Here is a 23284-nt window from a genome sequence, read left to right on the forward strand (position 1 = left end):
TAAGGAAATAACTGCAGATGCTGGTACAAATCGATGGTATTTATTCACAAAATGTTGGAATAACTCAGCAGGTCGGGCAGCATCTTAGGAGAGAGGGAATGGGTGACGTTTCGGGTCAAGACCCTTCTTCAGACTGATGTCAGGGGGGCGGGACAAAGGAAGGATATAGGTGGAGACAGGAAGATAGAGGGAGATCTGGGAAGGGGGAGGGGAAGAGAGGGACAGAGGGACTATCTAAAGTTGGAGAAGTCGATGTTCATACCACTGGGCTGCAAGCTGCCCAGCCCTGATGGAATAATGGACATGCTGGGTGTGTGAAGGTATCAGGTTGGAGGAGCCCGCAGGTATTTGCAGAATGGGATGTGGTTTAATCTGGGATATCAGTGGTCACGCTGCTGCTGCCACACAGCTCCAGGACCTGGGTTCAGAGCTGACCATGGCTGATGCCTGTGTGGAGTCATATGTTTATTTGTCTTTAGTACCAGATACGAATCAGACAAGGAAATTCTGACTTGCTGCAGCGTTACAGACACAACAACAAAAATAAATATACAATAAATGCTCAGTTCTTCTAATAGACCAGAGATGGTGCAAACACCAAAGTACGTAGAACAACCATTATCAGTAACAATTGAGTAAAATATTGTTAAAAATTCGGGCACACGATATAATTCTGACAGCTATGGAGAAGAGTAGAGATGAGAAGGTGCCGATGCTGAAACATTTGATGCTGTCTGAGTGATACGTGCGAGCTGTCTACTGCTGCTTCAGACGCGTTATTCCACTGCCATCTTGTTGCGTTTCCGTAGTGCTCCTGCCCTGTGTGTGGTCATGTGCTGTGGTTCACTGATGCGAGAGTCATCTCCCACTCGGTCACCCGCACGACAGTGGTCCTCTCCGCTGGCGGTCCCATCTTCCTCTGGTGTCACGCCTGGCTCTCGGGCAAGGCCCTTCCAGTCTTCACGGTGCAGATCCTCCCTGTCACCACCGGCCCCTCGGGCACACCGCCCAATCTGGGCACCCCTCTCAGAGTCCTCATCTTGTCCGGTCTTGTTCTCTGCGGTTTCATTGAACAAGCTCGGATCTAGTTCGGTTTCCGGCTCCTCGGCAGAATGTTGACTGGACTTGGAATAGTTGCTGTCATGCCCGCAACTGCATCTAGAATGTTCTGTCTCCCCGCCATAACCTTGGCACAATAAATTATTGACAGTCAGATCTTGTCCAAATTGACTTGCAATATCATATTGTAAAACAAAAGGGTTTGATTCAGGGTGATGTGGTCCCCTGGGTTTATGGTGTGAGTCTGCAGTGTCAGTGAAGGTAAATGGAAGTGGTCTGTCTCTATGACACTATTGTGGTTCGCTGGAGCAGGGAGCACTGCTTTGTGCTGTGTTAACTGCTCAGACCCTAAGATGACAGGGAACAACTACAGGACGAGTCTTCACTGCCCACTTCTGAAAAACGCCAATGAAACTGGTGACCAAGCGAATGGCCAGTCACTGCACTGAGTTCACAACAAGCTCCACTCTTGGAGCACTGGTCAAACATTCCCCAACAAACCAGCAAGCACCCAACACCCGTGTGGCACGGTGGCGCAGCGGTAGAGTTGCTGCCTTTCAGCGCTTGCAGAACCAGAGACCTGGGTCCATCCCAACTACGGGTGCTGTCTGTACGGAAGTTTCTTTAGATTTAGATTTAGAGATACAGCGCAGAAACAGGCCCTTCGGCCCACCGGGTCCGCGCCGCCCAGCGATCCCCGCACATTAACACTATCCTACACCCACTAGGGACAATTTTTACATTTGCCCAGCCAATTAACCTACAAACCTGTACGTCTTTGGAGTGTGGGAGGAAACCGAAGATCTCAGAGAAAACCCACGCAGGTCACGGGGAGAACGTACAAACTCCGTACAGACAGCACCCGTAGTCAGGATGGAACCTGAGTCTCCGGCGCTGCATTCGCTGTAAGGCAGCAACTCTACCGCTGCGCCACTGTGCCGCCTTTGTACGTTCTCCCCGTGACCTGCGTGGTTTTCTCCGAGATCTTTGGTTTCCTCCCACACTCCAAAGATGTACAGGTTTGTAGTTTAATTTGCACTAATGGTGTTAGTGTGCGGGGATCGCTGGTCGGTGCGGACTCGGTGGGCCGATGGGCTGTATCTCTAAACTAAACTAAACTGTCGGTATCACTGAGAGTCCCCATCTCCTTCCTCAAATCATTCTTCTCTCAACAAATCTATGTCCTCTGCTTCTCGATTCCCCTTCCCTTGGTAAAAGACCCTGTGAATTCATCCTATCTGTTTCCCTCATGATTATATACATCTCTAGAAGATATGGGAGATTTAAGAGGGGCCCTATTCCCAGACATCTTCACTCATAGGGTAGTCTGTATGTGGAATGAGCTGCCTTAGAGGCCGATAAAAATATCACTTTTAAGAGATGTTTGGACAAACATTTGGATAGGACGCGTTTAGTGGGATACGGGCCAAATGTGATGAGCCCAGTATGTCAGTTTGGTCGGCATGCACAAGGTGGGCTGAAGGGCCTGTTTCCGTGCTGTCCAGTTCTGTGACTCTATGACTCCTCTGCACTTGAACGTGACAACCAGTCCCCACATCACCCGGCCCCATCTCCCTCCTCCAATTACTGTCAGTGGCTTTCCAATGACCTCCACCTCTGGGTTTAGGGTAGCTCATGCCAGTCAGTGCCCACATTGCACTCTCATTCCACGCACAACTCTTCGAGGACTAATAATACGCATCTTGAGGATCCCTGACTTTCAGTAATGTGGCAGGGGATCCAAATCCCCAAAATAACATCACAATTTAGGTAAGAAAACGATTCACCCTGCTCTAGTTGTAGTGCCAACACTACATAAAAGAGGCAAAGCAACACAAAAGTGCCCTTTGTTGAACATGCCACGTGCTGTATGTACTGAAGGATGTCGCTTTACCGTCAGAGTGGTCCTGCTGATGAGACCCCTCTGGCTCTTTCTCGGGACCAATGCCTTCGATAATGTTCTGCTCTTTTATGACCCTGGTGATTTCTTTCAATTGCCTCAGTAGATTTGCTTCCTGTTCACTGGTGTCAATTGGAAACCTGCAGCAACGGATACAACACTTAGCCCTCTGTCAGACCCCGACTCAAGGTGAGATTCAGGAGCTATGCCAATATTGTTTTCCCACACCCTCCCTAAATGTTCCACTGTTCAACCAAATGGGTGTGGTGAAAATATTTTTTAAAAAATTCTTTAATAAAACCCTTCAAAACGTTGTCTTCTAACATACCTCCTTGTAACCTGCCAGAGATGAAATGCCGAAGGCCAGAGTTGAAAAGAGAGAAGGTGTGAGATAAGGGAAGAAGAATTTTTCTTCTGAGATCACAGGGTCTCGCTGACAACAGAAGTACTGGGGTTTGGGTGAAGCATCAACGAGAGCAGGAACAAGGACGCAGGAGAGTTGGGAGCAGCACAATATCCCTGGCTGCATGACTCTGCATCTCTCCTCAGAACCAGCTGAGAAGGATCATCGAAGATAGACACAAAATGCTGGAGTAACTCAGCGGGACAGGCAGGATAGAAGGAATGAGTGACGTTTTGGGTCGAAGACCCTGAAGAAAGGTCTCGACCCAAAATGTCACCCATTCCTTCTATCCAGAGATGCTGCCTGTCTCCCTGAGTTACTCCAGCATTTTGTGCCTATCTCCGGTGTAAACCAGCATCTGCTGTTCCTTCTTGTGCAAGGGATCGTTCTTCGTATGAAGAGTCCACTGCATCTTGCAGTGTGTGCAAGAGTCCACCAGGGGGCAGTGTGTGCAAGAGTCCACCAGGGGGCAGTGTGTGCAAGAGTCCACCAGGGGGCAGTGTGTGCAAGAGTCCACCAGGGGGCAGTGTGTGCAAGAGTCCACCAGGGGGCAGTGTGTGCAAGAGTCCACCAGGGGGCAGTGTGTGCAAGAGTCCACCAGGGGGCAGTGTGTGCAAGAGTCCACCAGGGGGCAGTGTGTGCAAGAGTCCACCAGGGGGCAGTGTGTGCAAGAGTCCACCAGGGGGCAGTGTGTGCAAGAGTCCACCAGGGGGCAGTGTGTGCAAGAGTCCACCAGGGGGCAGTGTGTGCAAGAGTCCACCAGGGGGCAGTGTGTGCAAGAGTCCACCAGGGGGCAGTGTGTGCAAGAGTCCACCAGGGGGCAGTGTGTGCAAGAGTCCACCAGGGGGCAGTGTGTGCAAGAGTCCACCAGGGGGCAGTGTGTGCAAGAGTCCACCAGGGGGCAGTGTGTGCAAGAGTCCACCAGGGGGCAGTGTGTGCAAGAGTCCACCAGGGGGCAGTGTGTGCAAGATTCACCACGTTCAAAGATGCAGCATTTTGCAAATAATACCAATAAATCAAAGGCTCTCCAAATAGACGCTGCATTTCGGTTTCTTTTTTGCAAATCTTTCTGTCTTTTCATTGTTGAAAAGAAAACCTATTTTCAACATATCACACAACCTGTTGCTTATCAATTGCAAATGTTTTAACCAGTCTTTTCTGCAATCTTTTAAGTAATTTAACAGGAATGTCAAAGTCGAGCAGGGATCACTGATGTGAAGTGTAGAATGGTCAACCAGCTTCTCCTGGCTTCGCCGTGCCTCCATGCACTTCGCCCGGCCCATTGCTGCTCAGTCCTGCCCTCTGCACGAGTGCATTGAAAACTCAGGCGAGGTGTCCAGTGCAGCAGCAACGCTGCAGGTTGCAGTGTGGGCTCAGGCTCAGAGTTACAGGAACTTGCAGCAGAGCGAGATCCATGTGGCCCAGGTAAGGTCACACCTCTGGTGAGCCCGTCCCACTCGGGTACACCTGTAACAGGCCGACCAGTGGGCTGCACCATCAGAGTGCTCCTTGCTGTCAGATTCCTCTGCCTCTTTCTCGGGACCAATACCTTCGATAAAGTTCCGCTCTTTCAAGACTTTGGTGAAATCTTTGAACTGTCTCAGTGGATTTTCATCCTGTTCACTGGTTGGAAACCTTCAGCACCAGACACAAAACATAGCCCTCAGTCAGAGCCCAACTCAAGGTAAGATAAGGGTGCCGACATTCAGAGACTGCACGGGTTCTGCCAGGAGATGATGGTTGGACCACTCGCACCAATGATTCTTGGAGATACAAAAGCTCTACTTTAAGATTCCTTAACATTACTTCAAGACAGTAGAAAAGATTGGTTAGAATATTGCAATTCAAAAGCAACTATGTCGAAATTAGTTGCTTTTTTTAACAACGAAAAGACAGAAAGATTTGCAAAAACAGAACAGAAATGCAGCGTCTATTTGGAGAGCCTTTGATTTATAGATGTTTGGAAAATGTTGTGAATCTTTGAATGTGGTGAATGTTGCACACACTGTCCCCTGGTGGACTACTGCACACACTGCATCTCGGGTATACCTGTAACAGGCTTCCCACTGGGCTAACTGACCTCCCCACTGGGCTAACTAACCTCCCACTGGGCTAACTAACCTCCCCACTGGGCTAACCGACCTCCCCACTGGGCTAACCGACCTCCCCACTGGGCTAACTGACCTCCCACTGGGCTAATTGACCTCCCCACTGGGCTAACTGACCTCCCCACTGGGCTAACTGACCTCCCCACTGGGCTAACTGACCTCCCCACTGGGCTAACTGACCTCCCCACTGGGCTAACTGACCTCCCCACTGGGCTAACTGACCTCCCACTAGGCTAACTGACCTCCCCACTGGGCTAACTGACCTCCCTGGGCTAACTGACCTCCCACTGGGCTAACTGACATCCCCACTGGGCTAACTGACCTCCCCACTGGGCTAACTGACTCCCCATTGGGCTAACTGACCTCCCCACTGGGCTAACTGACCTCCCCACTGGGCTAACTGACCTCCCCACTGGGCTAACTAACCTCCCCACTGGGCTAACTGACCTCCCCACTGGGCTAACTGACCTCCCACTGGGCTAACTGACCTCCCACTAGGCTAACTGACCTCCCCACTGGGCTAACTAACCTCCCCACTGGGTTAACTGACCTCCCACTGGGCTAACTAACCTCCCCACTGGGCTAACTGACTCCCCATTGGGCTAAGATAGACACAAAAAGCTGGAGTAACTCAGCGGGTCAGGCAGCATCTCTGGAGAAAAGGAACAGGTGACGTTTCGGGTCGAGACCCTTCTACCAATAGTAAAGATGAGGGAGTGAGGGCTCGGAAAGGGCAAGTCATTAGAGAGACAAAGGGCGTGTGAGGTATCTTGGACAGGTTGGGAGAGATTGGACCAGGGGGGATAGGATGGAGTTGAGGAACGTGGAAATGATTTCAGTGGGGCAGGAGCAGACAGAAACAATGGGTCTGCAACGGCAGTGGTGTTTATGGATTTTGTGGAGAAGGTAAAACCAGGCCATGCGGGGCTGGGAAGCAATAACGTTGTAGGCTGTGGAGGGAAGACAGATGGAAGTCATTAAATCAGAAATGGTGTGTGAGATTAAGGCCTGGTGCTCATCTGTGGGGTCATGGTGCAAACATAGGTAGGGGGAGGTGTCTGAGAGTTGTCGCCTGGCCTCGGTCCGGTAGAGGTCAGCGTGCCAGACTACCACAGCACCTCCCTTGTCAGCAGGTTTGATGATAATGTTGGGGTCGCTGCAGAGTGAGCGGAGGGCTGCACGTTCAGAGGGGGTGAGGTTGGAGTAGGTAAGGGGAGTGGAAAGGTCGAGACGGTAGATGTCACACTGGAAGAAGGGCCTTGACCCAAAACGTCACCTATTCCTTCTCTCCAGAGATGCTGTCTAGCCCGCTGAATTATCCAGCTTTTTGTGTCTATCTTCGGTTTAAACCAGCATCTGTAGTTCCTTCCTACACATTCCCATTGGGCTAACTGACCGTACCATTGGGCGGCACGGTGGCGCAGTGGTAGAGTTGCTGCCTTACAGTGAATGCAGCGCTGGTTCGATCCCGACTACGGGTGCTGTCTGTACGGAGTTTGTACGTTCTCCCCGTGACCTGCGTGGGTTTTCTCTGAGATCTTCGGTTTCCTCCCACACTCCAAAGACGTACAGGTATGTAGGTTAATTGGCTTGGTAAATGTAAAAATTGTCCCTAGTGGGTGAGGATAGTGTTAGTGTGCGGGGGTCGCTGGTCGGCGCGGACCCGGTGGGCCGAAGGGCCTGTTTCCGTGCTGTATCTCTAAACTAACTGACGTCCCATTGGGTTAACAGGCTTCCTAGTGGGCTAACTGATGGCAGCTCAAGTGACCAGGGCACTCACAAGACATTGCGATGGTCAGCAATTGACTAGGGATCCTATCGCTGATCACCGGCCAGCTCTTCCCTCCCCAATAACCCTCTGGGCAGTCTCTCCCTGACAAATGTTGCTGCAGCCCTGTCTCGGCGAACAGTACCAACCCACACCCAGAGTTCCTCATGGATATTCACCATGGCCTTATGCAGACTCCTCCAGTGTTCCAGGCCTGGATTAGCATTAGAGTGGAGGGTTATACAGGGTGCACAGACAGCAGGCATTGAGCATGCAGGTACAGCAGGCAGTGAAGAAAGCCAATGGAATGTTGGCCTTCATAACAAGGGGAGTTGAGTATAGGAGCAAAGAGGTCCTTCTGCAGTTGTACAGGGCCCTAGTGAGACCGCACCTGGAGTACTGTGTGCAGTTTTGGTCTCCAAATTTGAGGAAGGATATTCTTGCTATTGAGGGCGTGCAGCGTAGATTTACTAGGTTAATTCCCGGAATGGCGGGACTGTCATATGTTGAAAGACTGGAGCGACTAGGCTTGTATACACTGGAATTTAGAAGGATGAGAGGAGATCTTATTGAAACGTATAAGATTATTAAGGGGTTGGACACGTTAGAGGCAGGAAACATGTTCCCAATGTTGGGGGAGTCCAGAACAAGGGGCCACAGTTTAAGAATAAGGGGTAGGCCGTTTAGAACTGAGATGAGGAAGAACTTTTTCAGTCAGAGAGTTGTGAATCTGTGGAATTCTCTGCCTCAGAAGGCAGTGGAGGCCAATTCTCTGAATGCATTCAAGAGAGAGCTAGATAGAGCTCTTAAGGATAGCGGAGTCAGGGGGTATGGGGAGAAGGCAGGAACGGGGTACTGATTGAGAATGATCAGCCATGATCACATTGAATGGCGGTGCTGGCTCGAAGGGCCGAATGGCCTCCTCCTGCACCTATTGTCTATTGTAACTCAGCGGGTCATGCAGCATGGTGCCTAGCCCACTGAGTTACTCCAGCACTTTGTGTCTATCTCTAGCATAAACCAGGATCTGCAGCTCTTTGTTTCAACATTCAAGAGAATATATATTTGTTGATGTTTCAACTCCACATGGCATGCCAATGCCAGATCTATCGTAGCAGCAAACCCAAGGGTGATTAAATTGAATTGCCTTGCCTGGTCTTTGTGGACTACATCTTGATTAAGGATGGCAGACCCGAATGCATCCTTTAGAACATTTTGGAATCTCATTAGTGACCATGGTATTAAACAAAAACACAAAATGTTTGTGCCAATGGGAACATTGTTTCAAAATTACAAGTAATGCTGTTTCTGAAATGTCACCAACACACCACTTTAAGGGTATTAAGTTATTATTTCTTACTTGTCTGATCCATGTCCCATTTTCGATGCTATTTGCTTCATGACCACTTCAGTCTCTCTCAGTTTTGCTTGAAGCTGAGCCAGTTCATAATCAGCTGCAAAACATATTCCATGTTGATAGATCGTTCCTGGGAGATCTGGTTAAACTAAATACTTCCCACTTTCCCATTGCCTTCTGTAGTATCATGAGAACCACTCTCCTTTAAAGACATTTCCTGCATACATGCTGGATACATGGATTATGCCGTAGCCTGTTTCAGTAACTTTTGCTTTGGTTTCTTTGACTAATTGATGTCTAAAGTTAGATTTAAATGAATATTACAAGACAGGCCAGTGAACATCCACGATTAGTAATCTAATGATGGCTGATTACACTGAATTCATAGATGAATTAAAAAGGAAAATCGATCCTAATGAACATAACACATCCAACAGGAAATGTGATTAGAAATTGATTTGGTCTAAGTCGTGGTAGAGAGGTGTAATTGAATTTGTCAATGGTGAAGCATTTGATTGATTCTGGGCAGGTTAAGCGATAAACAAACATACTAATTTTACACTTCACGCTCCCGGCCCGGCTGCCTCCACATCTCGCCCTGGGTTTAGGACGTTGGCCGCTGCCAGTGGATGAGATCTGAAAGATACAAGATACGTATAAATGCACAACATTTCAATTCGGAAAGCAGCCCGTTCCCGTTATAATGCAAACATATGTGTTCATGCTCACGGCATTTTCACGAATGGGACATGTGGTCCCAGCAGCTTGCTTACACTCTCCAGGTGACAGTCGAGGGGGGTAAGGAGACCAGATGCAGCATTTCACGCAGATATCCTGACAGATGATCTCCTGGGCTGCTGGTTATATTAATAACCAGTTTTTGCAAGTGAATAATCGATGGTTGGTGTGAACTCGGTGGCCTGTTTCCATGCTAGATCTCTGCCTAATTAGCCCAAGACTGAATATTTTCTTGATCTCACGGACTGGATTTCTTCTTTGCTGAAGAGTTGTGAATATAGTTGAACGTAGAGTAATCATTCGTGAATGTCCCCACTTCTAACCTTGTGATGTATGGAAGATCTTTGAGGAAGAACTAGTTTTGTTTTGTTTAGTTTATTATTGCCACGTGTACCGAGCGAGGTACAGTGAAAAGCTATTTTGTTGCATGCTATCCGGTCAACGAAAAGACTACACGTGATTACAATCAAGCCGTCCACAGTAAACAGATACAGGATCAAGACTAGTAAAGTCCGATTAATGATAGTCTGATGGTCTCCAATGAGGCCAATGGTAGGTCTTGACTGCTCTTTCGTTGGTGATAGGATGGTTCAGTCGCCTGATAACAGATGGGAAGTAACTGTCCCTGAATCTGGAGGTGTGCATTTTCACACTTCTGTACCTCTTGCCTGATGGGAGAGTGGAGATGTATATGGTTGAGCATTGGAGATGAGACTGAGGTATATGGCATGGAAGCAGGTTCATCAGTGCATTGTGACCAAGCTGCCCACCAATACCCACCTATATCAACTCCACTTCCCAGCATTCACCCAGAGCCTTTGATGCCATGACAGTTCAAGTGATCATCTAAATGCTTTCTTCAATGGGGATAGCCTGGATCTCAGCTAGTTGTTCTTCTTGATAGTCCCGTCCCCAATGCCGAACTCCCAGCATGTCTTCCATACTGCCCATTAAATCTAGGGTTAAACCCTGGCCTTGAGAGCGATGGTAGAGAAAGGAACATGTTGGCCAGATGATAGGATTCAGTGCCCGATGGATGCTATGTTCTGAGCTGCCAGAATTGTTCTGAGTCCATCCCATTTAACACGATCAAAAGCGTTACAAAACAAGATGGAGGAAATCTCCAGGACATTATAACCACAGAGACTGTGTCATTGTCCTTCACTGCTCTCAGCAGCGGATGCATCTGCCGCAGGGGAGATTGGTGAAGGGAATGTTTACCAAAGTGTTGTTTCTCTCACTACCTACCTCAGACAGTTCTTCAAGGTTTATTGAGGCTACCGAGCCACGATTGCTGATGGATATTGAAGTCACCCACCCACGCTACACTCTCTACCCTTGCTGCTCTCAGTACCTCTGTGAGTTGCTCAGTGGCTGAGGCAGAACAGTAGGTGGTAATCAGAGGTTTCCTTGGCCATGTTTCAGCTGTAGCCACGAAAGTCAATGTCACGTGTGTACGACTCTTCTCACACGACGTGTCAGGTGGGATCGCCCTGAAGATGGGGCAGGGATAGTGATGGAGGAGTCACCACAGTCTTGGCAAGGAATAACTCTCCGCGCACACCTTAGTCTGGCTGCGGCTTGACCTGCCTGTAGATTGGTCTCGCAATGTAGACCAGAGTCCTCAGATGCTTGTGGTGAGTATGCGAGTTTGTCTGGGACAAGAGCTAGATTTCTACGTCTCAAGTCGATGCTGCGTTCCTCTTTGAACATAATGGCATTGGCACAAGTGAATGGCTTGCAGGCTGCTTCATCACTTATGCAGGGTGTCGGGTCATGTACCCTCCAATTAATTTGCTTCAACTCTTTCCTCACGTTACTGTTGCCAGTGAAGCTCAGTCACGTTGAACATGCTCCAGTTCTATTGTTCAGTCGGCATGTTTTGTTGGCCATTACCAGATCAATTTGCAAACTGTTCTGTGCAGCAGTGAATTCCAAACTGCCTGGGTAATCCCAATTATATTTGGTTAATTGAAATCATCCATTATACAAATGCCCTCATTTCAGATTCACCCCTTCAAATTGCAAACTGCTCTCTTTCATAACAATTTCCCGAGCCTACCAATTCCCTGGTGCTACTTGACCTTTTCATATTAAAGATGTGTAACCGGAATAATTTAGTGCCCACCTTCCATGGGATTGACTGCTTTAATTACAGTGCCCTCCACAATGTTTGGGACAAAGACCCATCATTTATTTATTTGCCTCTGTACTCCACAATTTGAGATTTGTAATTGAAAAAATCACATGTGGTTAAAGTGCACATTGTCAGATTTTAATAAAGGCCATTTTTATACATTTTGGTTTCACCATGTAGAAATTACAGCAGTGTTTATACATAGTCCCCCTATTTCAGGGCACCATAATGTTTGGGACATAGCAATGTCATGTAAATGAAAGTAGTCACGTTTAGTATTTTGTTGCATATCCTTTGCATGCAATGACTGCTTGAAGTGTGCGATTCATGGACATCACCAGTTGCTGGGTGTCTTCTCTGGTGATGCTCTGCCAGGCCTGTATTGCAGCCATCTTTAGCTTATGCTTGTTTTGGGGCCTAGTCCCCTTCAGTTTTCTCTTCAGCATATAAAAGGCATGCTCAATTGGGTTCAGATCGGGTGATTGACTTGGCCACTCAAGAATTGACAATTTTTTAGCTTTGAAAAACTCCTTTGTTACTTTAGCAGTATGTTTGGGATCATTGTCGTGCTGTAGAATGAACCGCCGGCCAATGAGTTTTGAGGCATTTGTTTGAACTTGAGCAGATAGGATGTGTCTGTACACTTCAGAATTCATTACGCTACTACCATCAGCAGTTGTATCATCAATGAAGATAAGTGAGCCAGTACCTTCAGCAGCCATACATGCCCAGGCCATAACACCCCCACCACCGTGTTTCACAGATGAGGTGGTATGCTTTGGATCTTGGGCAGTTCCTTCTCTCCTCTATACTTTGTTCTTGTCATCACTCTGATTATAAGTTAATCTTCGTCTCACCTATCCACAAGACCTTTTTCCAGAACTGTGGTTGCTCTTTAAGTACTTTATGGCAAACTGTAGCCTCTGTATTTCCGTTCATGAAGTCTTCTGCGGACAGTGGTCATTGACAAATCCACACCTGACTCCTGAAGAGTGTTTCTGATCTGTCGGACAGGTGTTTGGGGATTTTTCTTTATTATAGAGAGAATTTTTCTGTCATCAGCTGTGGAGGTCTTCCTTGGCCTGCCAGTCCCTTTGCGATTAGTAAGCTCACCAGTGCTCTCTTTCTTAATGATGTTCCAAACAGTTGATTTTGGTAAGCCTAAGGTTTGGCTGATGTCTCTAACAGTTTTATTCTTGTTTCTCAGTGGTTTCCTTGACTTTCATTGGCACAACTTTAGTCCCCATGTTGATAAACAGCAATAAAAGTTTCCAAAGGTGATGGAAAGACTGGAGGAAAGACTAGGTGCTGAGAGCTCTCTTAGACCTGAATTAAGGAGGCATTTAAACACACCTGAGCAATTACAAACACCTGTGAAGCCATGTGTCCCAAACATTATGGTGCCCTGAAATGGGGGGACTATGTATAAACACAGCTGTAATTTCTACATGGTGAAACCAAAATGTATAAAAATACCCTTTAATAAAATCTGACAATGTGCACTTTAACCACATGTGATTTTTTTCTATTACAAATCTCAAATTGTGGAGTATAGAGGCAAATAAATAAATGATGGGTGTTTGCCCCAAACATTATGGAGGGCACTGCAGCTTGAAGTTTAGTTTGAGGAAGTAAATTTTTCTTCACAAATCTAATCAAATGGCAGATTCTGGTTGGGTTGTTATTTTTTAATCGTGTGCTTCTACAATCTATAATCCTCCAGAGATGTTCCACTTTGAGTCACTGTAGAAATAAGAGAGAGCAGACATCGGTTGTAATCTTAACTGATAACCTCACTCCCAAGGGGACCATCAACAGATTACGTTGAGACTGATCTGAAGTTATTGCATAGATTGTGTGGTATTAAGGCTGTGAAGGTAAAATTAAGAGTGAAATTTACAGAGGTATAATAGCCAAACGAAATAATAATTGGAGATCTTTATTATCCACAAATTGACCAAACAAAGTGTTGCGAGGAAAGGTTGATTTTGTTTTGGTAGCATTTCTGCAGGTCTCTTCTCAGTTAATGTGCTGTTACTGTCGCGAAGAAACTGGACAACTTGAATTGGTTCTGGATGATGAAGAAGAGAACTGCTGGAAGAACTACCAGCACGGTGGCGCAGCGGTAGAGTTGCTGCCTTACAGCGAATGCAGCGCCGGAGACTCAGGGTCGATCCTAACTACGGGCGCCGTCTGTACGGAGTTTGTACGTTCTCCCCTTGACTTGCGTGGGTTTTCTCCGAGATCTTCGGTTTCCTCCCACACTCCAAAGACGTACAGGTATGTAGGTTAATTGACTGGGTAAATGTTAAAAATTGCCCTTAGTGTGTGTAGGATAGTGTTAATGTGCGGGGATCGCTGGGCGGCGCGGACTCGGTGGGCCGAAGGGCCTGTTTCCGCACTGTATCTCTAAAAAAATTAATGTTTTTTTAATGAAAAAAAACCACATCTGGAATAAGTCACTGGTGGAACTAATGGGTATTATGGTCATGTGAATGGATAGCTGTCGGCAGGGCCACAATTATTAGAGTCATAGAGTCATAGAGTCCTACAGCACAGAAAGAGGCCCTTCGGCCCATCGTGTCCGTGCCGCCCGTTACCAAACACAGTCTAATTTATTATTGAGGATTATTATTTTTGAATAGGCACATAGAGTTGCATGGAATGGAGGGATATGGATTATGTGCGGGCAGATATGTGATGGTCTTGACATCATGTTTGGCATGTACATTGAGTGCCAAGGGACTTGTTCTTATGCTGTACTGTTCTATCTTCTATGTTTTACTTTTGGATAGTATGGCCATGTGAATGAGGAGGTTGCAGGGCAGAGAGACGAAGAGGATCTTTGTTGAAGGTCCAATTCTATTTCTGACGAAATCAGCCTACAGAAGGGTACTGACCCAAAACGTCACCTGTCCATGTTCTCCGGAGATGCTGCCTGACCCGCTGAGTTACTCCAGCACTTTGTGCCTTTTGTTGTAAACCAACATCTGCAGTTCGTTGTGTCTACGAGAAGAGTTTATTGTCGTGTAACCAGGGGGCACTTAAAATTTTTAGTTCACATGAAAACTCACAGAATAAACAGTATGCATACAGTAACGAAGCCATCCATACAGCATGCTAAGGTTCTGAGCTTCACAAGATAGCGATCGACTAATTAATTCTACCACCCTGATGACAATGGCAGAAAGGTACAAACCTACAAAGCAAAATGAAAGGGTCCTCAGAGAAACAATGTACATGGAGAAAAGTGCTTACAATCATCTGCTGTTGTCCATTTGATGGATCATTATTAAAAATTAATGGAAAGGAATTAAAATATGTTTTGAAATAGGTTTGCGAGAATAGAGCCACAATTTAGAAATTAAACGCTGGTGTAGATCTGACGGGCCAGAGGTGTGTGTACACTATGGAATAATGCTCGCTAATCAATAAGCTTCCTTCTTTGTTGCTGAAAGACCTTGAACACCACGTAAGTAGCAGAAAGTCAACTTGGGAAGTGTGAACCTTGTCCTGATTATGCATCCCTTCACCCAAGCTGTATAATCTATATACTGAAACTCTCGTTTGTTTGTTTGTTTGTTTGTTCCAGAACTGCAGCCAAAACGGTACACGATAGCGCAACAATTTTAGGCCCACCTTACTCACCGTCGTCCCTTTGGTGCTAATGGAAGAAGTTTCATTGAAATCAGTGTTTTATTTTAAAAGTTATTCACATTTTAAAGTTTAAATCTATCTCCTAGGGAGGGAGGGGGGAGGGAGGACAAGGGAGGATATGGGGGGTTGAGGGGGAGGGTAAGGGGGGGAGGGTAAGGGGGGAGGGGGAGGGGAGGGAGGGGGGAGGGGAGGAGAGGAGAGGGAGGGAGAGAGGGGGGGAGGGGAGGAGAGGGGGAGGAGGGGGGGAGATGAGGGGGAGTGGGGAGGAGAGGGGGAGAGGAGGGGGAGTGGGGGAGGGGAGGGGGAGTGGGGGAGGGGAGGGGGAGTGGGGGAGGAGAGGGGGAGTGGGGGAGGGGGAGTGGGGGAGGGGGAGGGGGAGGGGGAGGGGGAGTGGGGGGGGAGAGGGGAGGGGGAGTGGGGGAGGGGGAGTGGGGGAGGGGAGGGGGAGTGGGGGAGGGGAGGGGGAGTGGGGGAGGGGAGGGTGCTGCACCAATGTAGGAGAGGTTTGGGCCCAACGGGTCCCTTGGTCTAGTTTTGTTTAAAAGTGCGGCCATGCAGTAATTCTGAAACATATCTGGGTGTTGTCTCCTTCACTGGTCAAAGCATTAAATCAAAGAATTGTCAAATCGATTGAAAGTGTTATCATTCCTAACGTGCTTCATCTGCCCATATTTGCTGATGTCTGCTCTCTCTTATTTCTACAGTGACTCAAAGTGGAACTGCTCTGACGTATTGATTGAATCGGAGTGACGTTCCTTTTCCCCGACATAGCGTACACCGCAGGAAAGATAGCTTCAATCGGCCTGAGTTTTTGAGAATTATCAATGAGCCACATGTTCTCATAATAGTGCCAGCATAACCTCCCTGCAATAAACAACAACATTTTGATAGAAATATTAGATAAAGTTGGAGCAAAAATAGGTGAGCTCTTTCTTTGCGACTGCACTGCCATTCAACATGATGATGGCTAATCCACTACCTCAATACTGCTCTCTCTCCTACTCCATGATGACTACAATTCTCCTTGGTTCCTCCATCTCTTCCAAATCCCACATTTCACCTAATGTCTGGGATGTTACTTGCAATCTCTGTGGTGATGCAAATTATCTTTATCTGTCATTTTCTTGTTTATCTGAAGAAGGGTCTCGATCCTGAAACGTCACCCATCCATATCATCCTGAGATGCTGCCTGACCTGCTGAGTTACTCCAGCACTTTGGGTTCTCTTGTTTTCTATTATTGATTTAGAAACATCGAAACATAGAAAAATAGGTGCAGGAGTAGGTCATTCGGCCCTTCGAGCCAGTGCCACCATTCAATGTGATCATGGCCGATCATCTAAAATCAGTACCGTTTCTGCTTTTTCCCCATATCCCTTGATTCCATTAGCCCTAAGAACTAAATCTAACTCTCTCTTGAAAACATCCAGTGAATTGCCCTCCACTGCCTTCTTGTGGAGAATTCCACAGATTCACAACTCTCTGGGTGAAGAATTTTTTCCTCATCTCAGTCCTAAATGGCCGACTCATTTATCCACATTATCTGCTCCGTGGATTGTCACCTTGTCGCGGTGGAGAAGCTTGTGTGGTCCTGAGATCCTGAGAGCGATGCCGTCTGGAGCTACGCTCCTGGTAGGGTCACCCATGGCGGTACGGTCGAGGGGAGGTCCCTGACAAAGAGCAATCCAACCAAGACCTCAACGGTGGAACAGGCGGAGGATGACGGCTGACTTCAGTGGAGCGTCACAACGGCTGGGAAGGCGGATGGATGAAGGCTGCAGTGGGCAGGTGCTGTAGACGGGAAGATAGACGCTCCCACCCCCACGAGTCTCGGGCAGATGAGGAAGGCAGTCCATCTAGGAGAGGGCAAACTCTGATCTAAAACCTCCACTGCCTTGTGGCCATATCCAGTCATGGAAAAGGCTCCAGGAGTAAACCTCAAGAAAAATGCGGAGTCGGAGTCCCTGGGGCAGTTCGTCGTTGTCCACAACCTCGTTCTGGCAGCTCATGTGACGGCGCCGGTGCCAAACTGTAACAGCTCTGCTGTTCCTTTGGATCGATCAGTGACGTGGAGAGGGGGGACGTGCTGCATGGGCAACAGCCTGTCCTTCACATGACATCGCCCAGGCTTGCATCCGACCACACATCGACGCTGCTCTAGCCGAGGTTTGGAGCAAGCAGCCAACAACCAGGATGCATCACCCATGGTCAGCCATGACCAAGGGGGGCCTTAGCTTAATTACATCCGCCATGCATCTGCCCACTCACCCAACCCATTCAAGTCACCCTGCAGCCTCACAGCATCCTCCTCGCAGCTCACACTGCCACCCAGCTTTGTGTCATCCGAAAACTTGGAGATGTCACATTTAATTCCCTCGTCTAAATCGTTAATATATATTATAAACAACTGAGGTCCCAGCACCGATCCTTGCGGCACCCCACTAGTCACTGCCTAACATTCTGAAAAGGACCTGTTAATTCCTACTCTTTGCTTCCTGTCTGCCAACCAGTTCTCTATCCATGTCAATACCCTATCCCAATACCATGTGCTCTAATTGTGCACATTAATCTCTTGTGTGGGACCTTGTCAAAGGCTTTTTGAAAGTCCAGATACACCACATCCACTGGCTCTCCCTTATCCATTCTACTTGTTGCATCCTCAAAAAATTCCAGAAACATAGAAACATAGAAAATAGGTGCAGGAGGAGGCCATACGGCCCTTCGAGCCAGCACCGCCATTCATTGTGATCATGGCTGATCATCTACAATCAGTAACCTGTGCCTGCTTTCTCCCCATATCCCTTGATTCCACTAGCCCCTAGAGCTCTATCTAACTCTCTTTTAAATCCATCCAGTGATTTGGCCTCCACTGCCCTCTGTGGCAGAGAATTCTGCAAATTCACAACTCTCTGGGTGAAAAAGTTTCTTCTCACCTCAGTTTTAAATGGCCTCCCCTTTATTCTTAGACTGTGTCCCCTGGTTCTGGACTCCCACAACATTGGAAACGTTTTTCTTGCATCTAGCTTGTCTCGTCCTTTTATGATTTTATACATCTCCATAAGATCCCCTCTCATCCTTCTAAACTCCGGTGAATGCAAGACTAGTCTTATCAATCTTTCCTCATATGACAGAGCCTCCATCCCAGGGATTAGACAAGCATGATTTCCCCTCCGTAAATCCATGCTGACTTTGACCGATCCTGTCACTGCTTTCCAAATTCCCCGTTTTCTTTCTCCCTCCTTTCTTAAAACGTGGAGTTACATTGGCTACCCTCCAGTCCACAGGAACTGACCCAGAGTCGAGAGAACATTGGAAAATGATCACCCATGCATCACGATTTCTAGGGCCACCTCCTTGAGCACTCTGGGGTGCAGACCATCAGGCCCTGGGGATTTATCTGCCTTCAGTCCCAACAGTCTACCTAACACCATTTCCTGACTAATGTGGATTCCCTTCAGTTCCTCCCTCCCACGAGATCCTCAGTCCCCTAGTATTTAGAAACATAGAAAATAGGTACAGGTGGAGGCCATTTGGCCCTTCGAGCCAGCACCGCCATTCATTGTGATCATGGCTGATTTCTGGCAGATTTTTTGTGTCTTCCTTAGTGAAGACAGAACCAAAGTACTTGTTGAACTGTTCTGCCATTTCTTTGTTTCCCATTATCCATTCACTTGTCTCTGATTGTAAGGGACCTACATTTGTCTTCCCAGACTCATATTTCCGGATCATCTGTTCGTTACATGGTTCCTCCCACTTTAGAACGTTTCTAACATTTGAGTCATTGATGTGACCAGGAGGTCCCACAATGCAAGAAATAAGAATAGCAGAATCCCAATTACAGCCATTTACAATTAACTTTCCATGAAGTCTTTCAGTAGATAGTTACAGTACCTTAAAGAGGATGTACAGAATGTACATGAGCAATCCAAATCCATACACTGGTATGATCTGAGCCATGAAAGTTTTGTTGCCCCCTCCACCATTTCCACCCTTTGCTTTGGCAATGGAATCGGCCAGATGGGACTTGGGCGGGTGAGGATGTGCCAACCATGGTGGCTTGGCCCTTGACACCATTTGGCTGTGTGTATTGGGAGGTTGATTGGGTCTTACTGCAAAAAAAAACACAAAAATATCAATGAAATCATTTTGGTTTTGATTTGCATTGGCAAGTTTCAGTTTGTTTAATACATACGTTTTCACATTTTTTAACCAATCTCCATCTTTTCATCAATGGTGCCTCATTGGCAAGACTCCACACTCTAGCCTGGGGAACCACAGAAGCTGTGAGATAGATGGGTGGTTGGTAATTGGAAAGTCTAGGATCACGGCATCTGAGCATTAACTGGAGTGCAGGTCGGTAAGTCGCAGAGTATAGACTAACCACGGAAGTTTAAATAGTTGTCTGCAAGATTAAGAATTCCCCTGCTGCTGCAAACTAACATGTGTCCTCCCAGAGGCAGCGGAAATGCCCAAAGATGCACAAAAAAAAATCACCAAGGGTTCAGTGATGTAGTTTTTGGGGTTGTGTACTATGGGGGGGGGGGGGGTGGAACTGTACGTGTAAAGCTGTCTCTTCCAAACGGAGACGCGACCTTTTGTTCTGGGTGGTGTCTCCGTTCCCGCTGCGGCCTACCACCGGCCAAACACCTGGAGCTGGCGGCCTCCAGCTGGGACTCGCCTGTGGAGGCTCTGGCCGCAGGGACGTCGGAAGCTCGCAGGCCCTGCCCTGGGTGGGGGCCGACATCGGGAGCTCCGTCAGCGGCAGCGTCTTTGCCCGCCCCGAATCGTGGGGCTTGGGTCAGCCCGCTGCGGACCTTTCACCGTCCGGCGCGGCCTGGAACGTGGCAACTTCAACAGCCTGACCGCGGGAGAAGACAGCAGGGGAAGAGAAAAGACATTCTGGCCTTCCATCACAGTGAGGGAACTGTGATGGATGTTTCTCTTTGTTTGATTGTGTGTGTTATTGCTTATTTTTATTGCTCTTGTTGTTGGACTGTGGGTAATCTTTCATTTCACTGCACATTTATGTGTATGTGACAAATAAACTTGACTTGAGACTTGAGGAGAAAGCACAATTAGAAACATTTTAGCTAGAATACAAAGTGTTCTTGAAATAGGAGAAGATGGAAGAAGGAATCGTCTGTGGATGTCCGTGCTTTGGTTTGCCGTGCATGACAAGACATTATGGCGGATGGCTTCAGTTACTCATACTTGACCAAGCCAGGGCAAATTTTCATGATGACCAGGCAAAGATCTCTGACACAGATTCTTATTGTTCCTTGTACTACATTGGTAGCTGTTGCAGAACAAAAACCTATCTGTAAGATGTAGCCTTCAACATGTAGCCTTAAGTATGAAAGACATTTCCCTTATTTGATCCTCATCATCTTTTTGGTCATTTTGTGGATTCAACAGTTAGAGAAAACTCCGAGGAGAGAATCGGCTCTCTCATGCGGGGAATTAAAGCTTTTCAACTTGTCTTATTCCTAATTTGTGAACCTGGTGAATCAGAGAGCAATTTAACTCAACCTTGCTATTCTGTCTGTGGTTGCTGGGTTACCATTTGTATAAATAACTATTGCTAATGTTAATCTCGTGTGTCTACTCTTTTATTACCAGATGTGAAGGTATTATAAAATGTCACTCAGAATTCATGGCATTAATCTGCATAAGTACCCAAGAGAGGGATATTTTAAATAATGTAAATTGCATTTGATAAGTTTTCTGCTTTTTTGTTCATCAGCGACAAATAGGCTAATCATTCTTTCCAATTGGCTACATTTCTGCCAATTCTTCCATCACAGGGGCTTTACCCATCTTACTGCTGTTTAAAATAGGCAATAATTTCGCACTGAAATTTATTCCATTATGTGCAAACAGGTAATTGGAAGTTATTGGTTAGCTGCAAGGCAAATGAGAACTTGACTGTGTTTTTAAAATTGAAAGTCAACAAAAAATAACTACTTTTAAAAAATCAATGCATTTCAAAGGGCAATTTCCTTGTCTGAATGTTTGCATTTACAATTTCCTGTCAATTTCATGAATTTAAACTGAACCAGAAACCTTTAGCACTTGGGTTAATTGTTTCAACAGACGTATCTCTCAACAAATTACCAAGACTTGAAACTTATTTAACTCTTTAAGGCTTTATTGGGGGATAGATTTCCTGCATAGTTCTGAAAAATAATGGTCGTGTATCTGGAGTGCCTCCTGAACTTGCTGCCCATCCTGACCGGTTCCTGCTACTGAGAGCTGACTGACCGCCCCTCTGTAAGGGTAGAGGGCTGACTGGACCATAGTTGTTGGATAATCAGGGCAAGTTTGCCTTTGACCACATGCCACTGTCAAAGACATTTAATAATTGTTTAAATAATTCAACCCCAAATTAAAAAGTACGCATTTTAAAAAAAACATAACAAACTTTAAACTAGAAAATTATTTGAAATATTAAAATGAAGTGAGGTGCGTTCATATGGTTGGAACTTTGTGTAACTAAATGATATTGCAGTTCCTGGGTGTCAGGCTGAGGGGGCAAACGTGAACAGCATCTGCCCTCTTCTGACGATGCCATTCTCCATTTGAGGAGCAGATGAGGTATAGTGAAACGTGAGACCCGCTTCTCACGACTGAGCATAAATGGCAATCACCCGTTCACACTAGTTCTCCGTTATCCCACCTTCTCATCCACTCCCTAGACACTAGGGGCAATTTACAGAGGCCAAGAAAGCCACACATCTTTGGGATGTGAGAGGAAACCAGAGGACCTGGAGACGACCCACGCGAACGCAGGTGGAACGTGCAAACTCCACCCAAGGTCAGGATCGAACCCTGGTCTCTGGCGCCATGAGGCAGCAGTTCTACCTGCTGCCATACTGTGCTGTCCAGTTCCCTGTGAATCTACTGGCTAAAGGTAAGGTGAGCTCAGCCAAAGACTGTAGACATGTGTTAAAATTTCCCTCTGTGCTTGTAACAATATGCTCTATTAATTGTGGACATTATCTTGCACTAAGCATTATTTCCTTTATCCTGCATCTGTAAACTATGGACGCCTTGATTGTGTTCATGTATAGTCTTTCCAGTGACTGGATAGCACTCAACAAAAAAGCTTTTCACTGACAATAAACTAGACTAAACTAAATCTGTAACAAAGTAATTGAGTGAGGTATGAGACCCCGGCCGGGTGAATTGTACCTGCATTTGGTCAGATTCAAGATTCAAGATTCAAGATAGCTTTATTTGTCATCCAATATTGGACGAAATTCAGTCACCCACAGTCCAACAATAAAAGCATTAAATAGGCATTAAAATTACAAAACCCCAAAACACACAAAAAAAGAAACATCCATCAAAGAAACATCCATCACAGTGAGTCTCCCCCAGTCCTCTCCTCACTGTGATGGAAGGCCACAATGTCTTTCCCTTCTCCTGCTGTCTTCTCCTGCAGTCAGGTTGTTGTGGTAGCAGGCCGCGCCGGACGGTCCGCAGCGGACCGGCCCAAGGCGAGTCCCAGCCGCTCCCGCAGCCTCCGAAGACGGCCGGCTCCGTCGATGATAAGTCCGATCCGGGCGGGCGAACACGCTGCTGCTGTTGCTGCACGTCGGGGCGGTCGTGGCTCCCGACATTGAAGCCCCCGCCCAGCAGAGGAAAATCCCGCGGCATATTTTAGGCCGCGCCGGACGGTGAAATGTCCGCTACCCAAGCCCCGCGATCCTGGGGGGGCGAACCCGCTGCCGCTGCCGGAGCTCCCGATGTCGGCATCCACGCGGCCCGAGCCTAAGGCGAGTCGCAGCCGCTCCGCAGCCTCCTAAGACGGCCGGCTCCGGTGATGGTAAGTCCGGTCCGCGGGCTCTGCGAACCAGAGCCCTGGAGGACGCCAGCTCCAGGAGTTGGGCCGATGGTAGGCCGCAGCAGGAACGGAGACAACACCCAGAACACAAAGGTCGGGTCTCCGTTCGGAAGGGACACCTATTTACAATTTTACAGTTCCCCCCCTCCCCCCCCACATACACACATAGTACACAAACACAAAAACACCACATCACAACTACAATTAAGACAAAAAAACAACAAAAACACAAAGACAAATGGACCGCAGGTAAGCCGCAGCTGCTAGGGCAGCGCCGCCGTCAGACTCACTAAGCAGGACTTTCACTGGAAGT

General features: G+C 47.3%; 1 protein-coding gene across 1 annotated transcript in view; it reads right to left on the reverse strand.

The window, feature by feature from the left end:
* Positions 1-452: 452 nt before the first annotated feature.
* The window catches only part of LOC144602045 (protein RIC-3-like), a 33558-nt gene continuing 10726 nt past the window's right edge, over positions 453-23284 (reverse strand). The window contains exons 2-6 of the mRNA XM_078414711.1: positions 19017-19234; positions 9147-9231; positions 8599-8692; positions 2954-3099; positions 453-1186 (exon numbers count right to left, since the gene is read on the reverse strand). Coding sequence (XP_078270837.1) covers positions 777-1186; positions 2954-3099; positions 8599-8692; positions 9147-9231; positions 19017-19199 — 918 coding nt within the window. The 5' untranslated portion in view covers positions 19200-19234 and the 3' untranslated portion in view covers positions 453-776. The remainder of the gene's footprint in view (positions 1187-2953; positions 3100-8598; positions 8693-9146; positions 9232-19016; positions 19235-23284) is intronic.

The sequence above is a fragment of the Rhinoraja longicauda genome, chromosome 18 (assembly GCF_053455715.1).
Source record: "Rhinoraja longicauda isolate Sanriku21f chromosome 18, sRhiLon1.1, whole genome shotgun sequence".
Taxonomy (NCBI): Eukaryota; Metazoa; Chordata; class Chondrichthyes; order Rajiformes; family Arhynchobatidae; genus Rhinoraja; species Rhinoraja longicauda.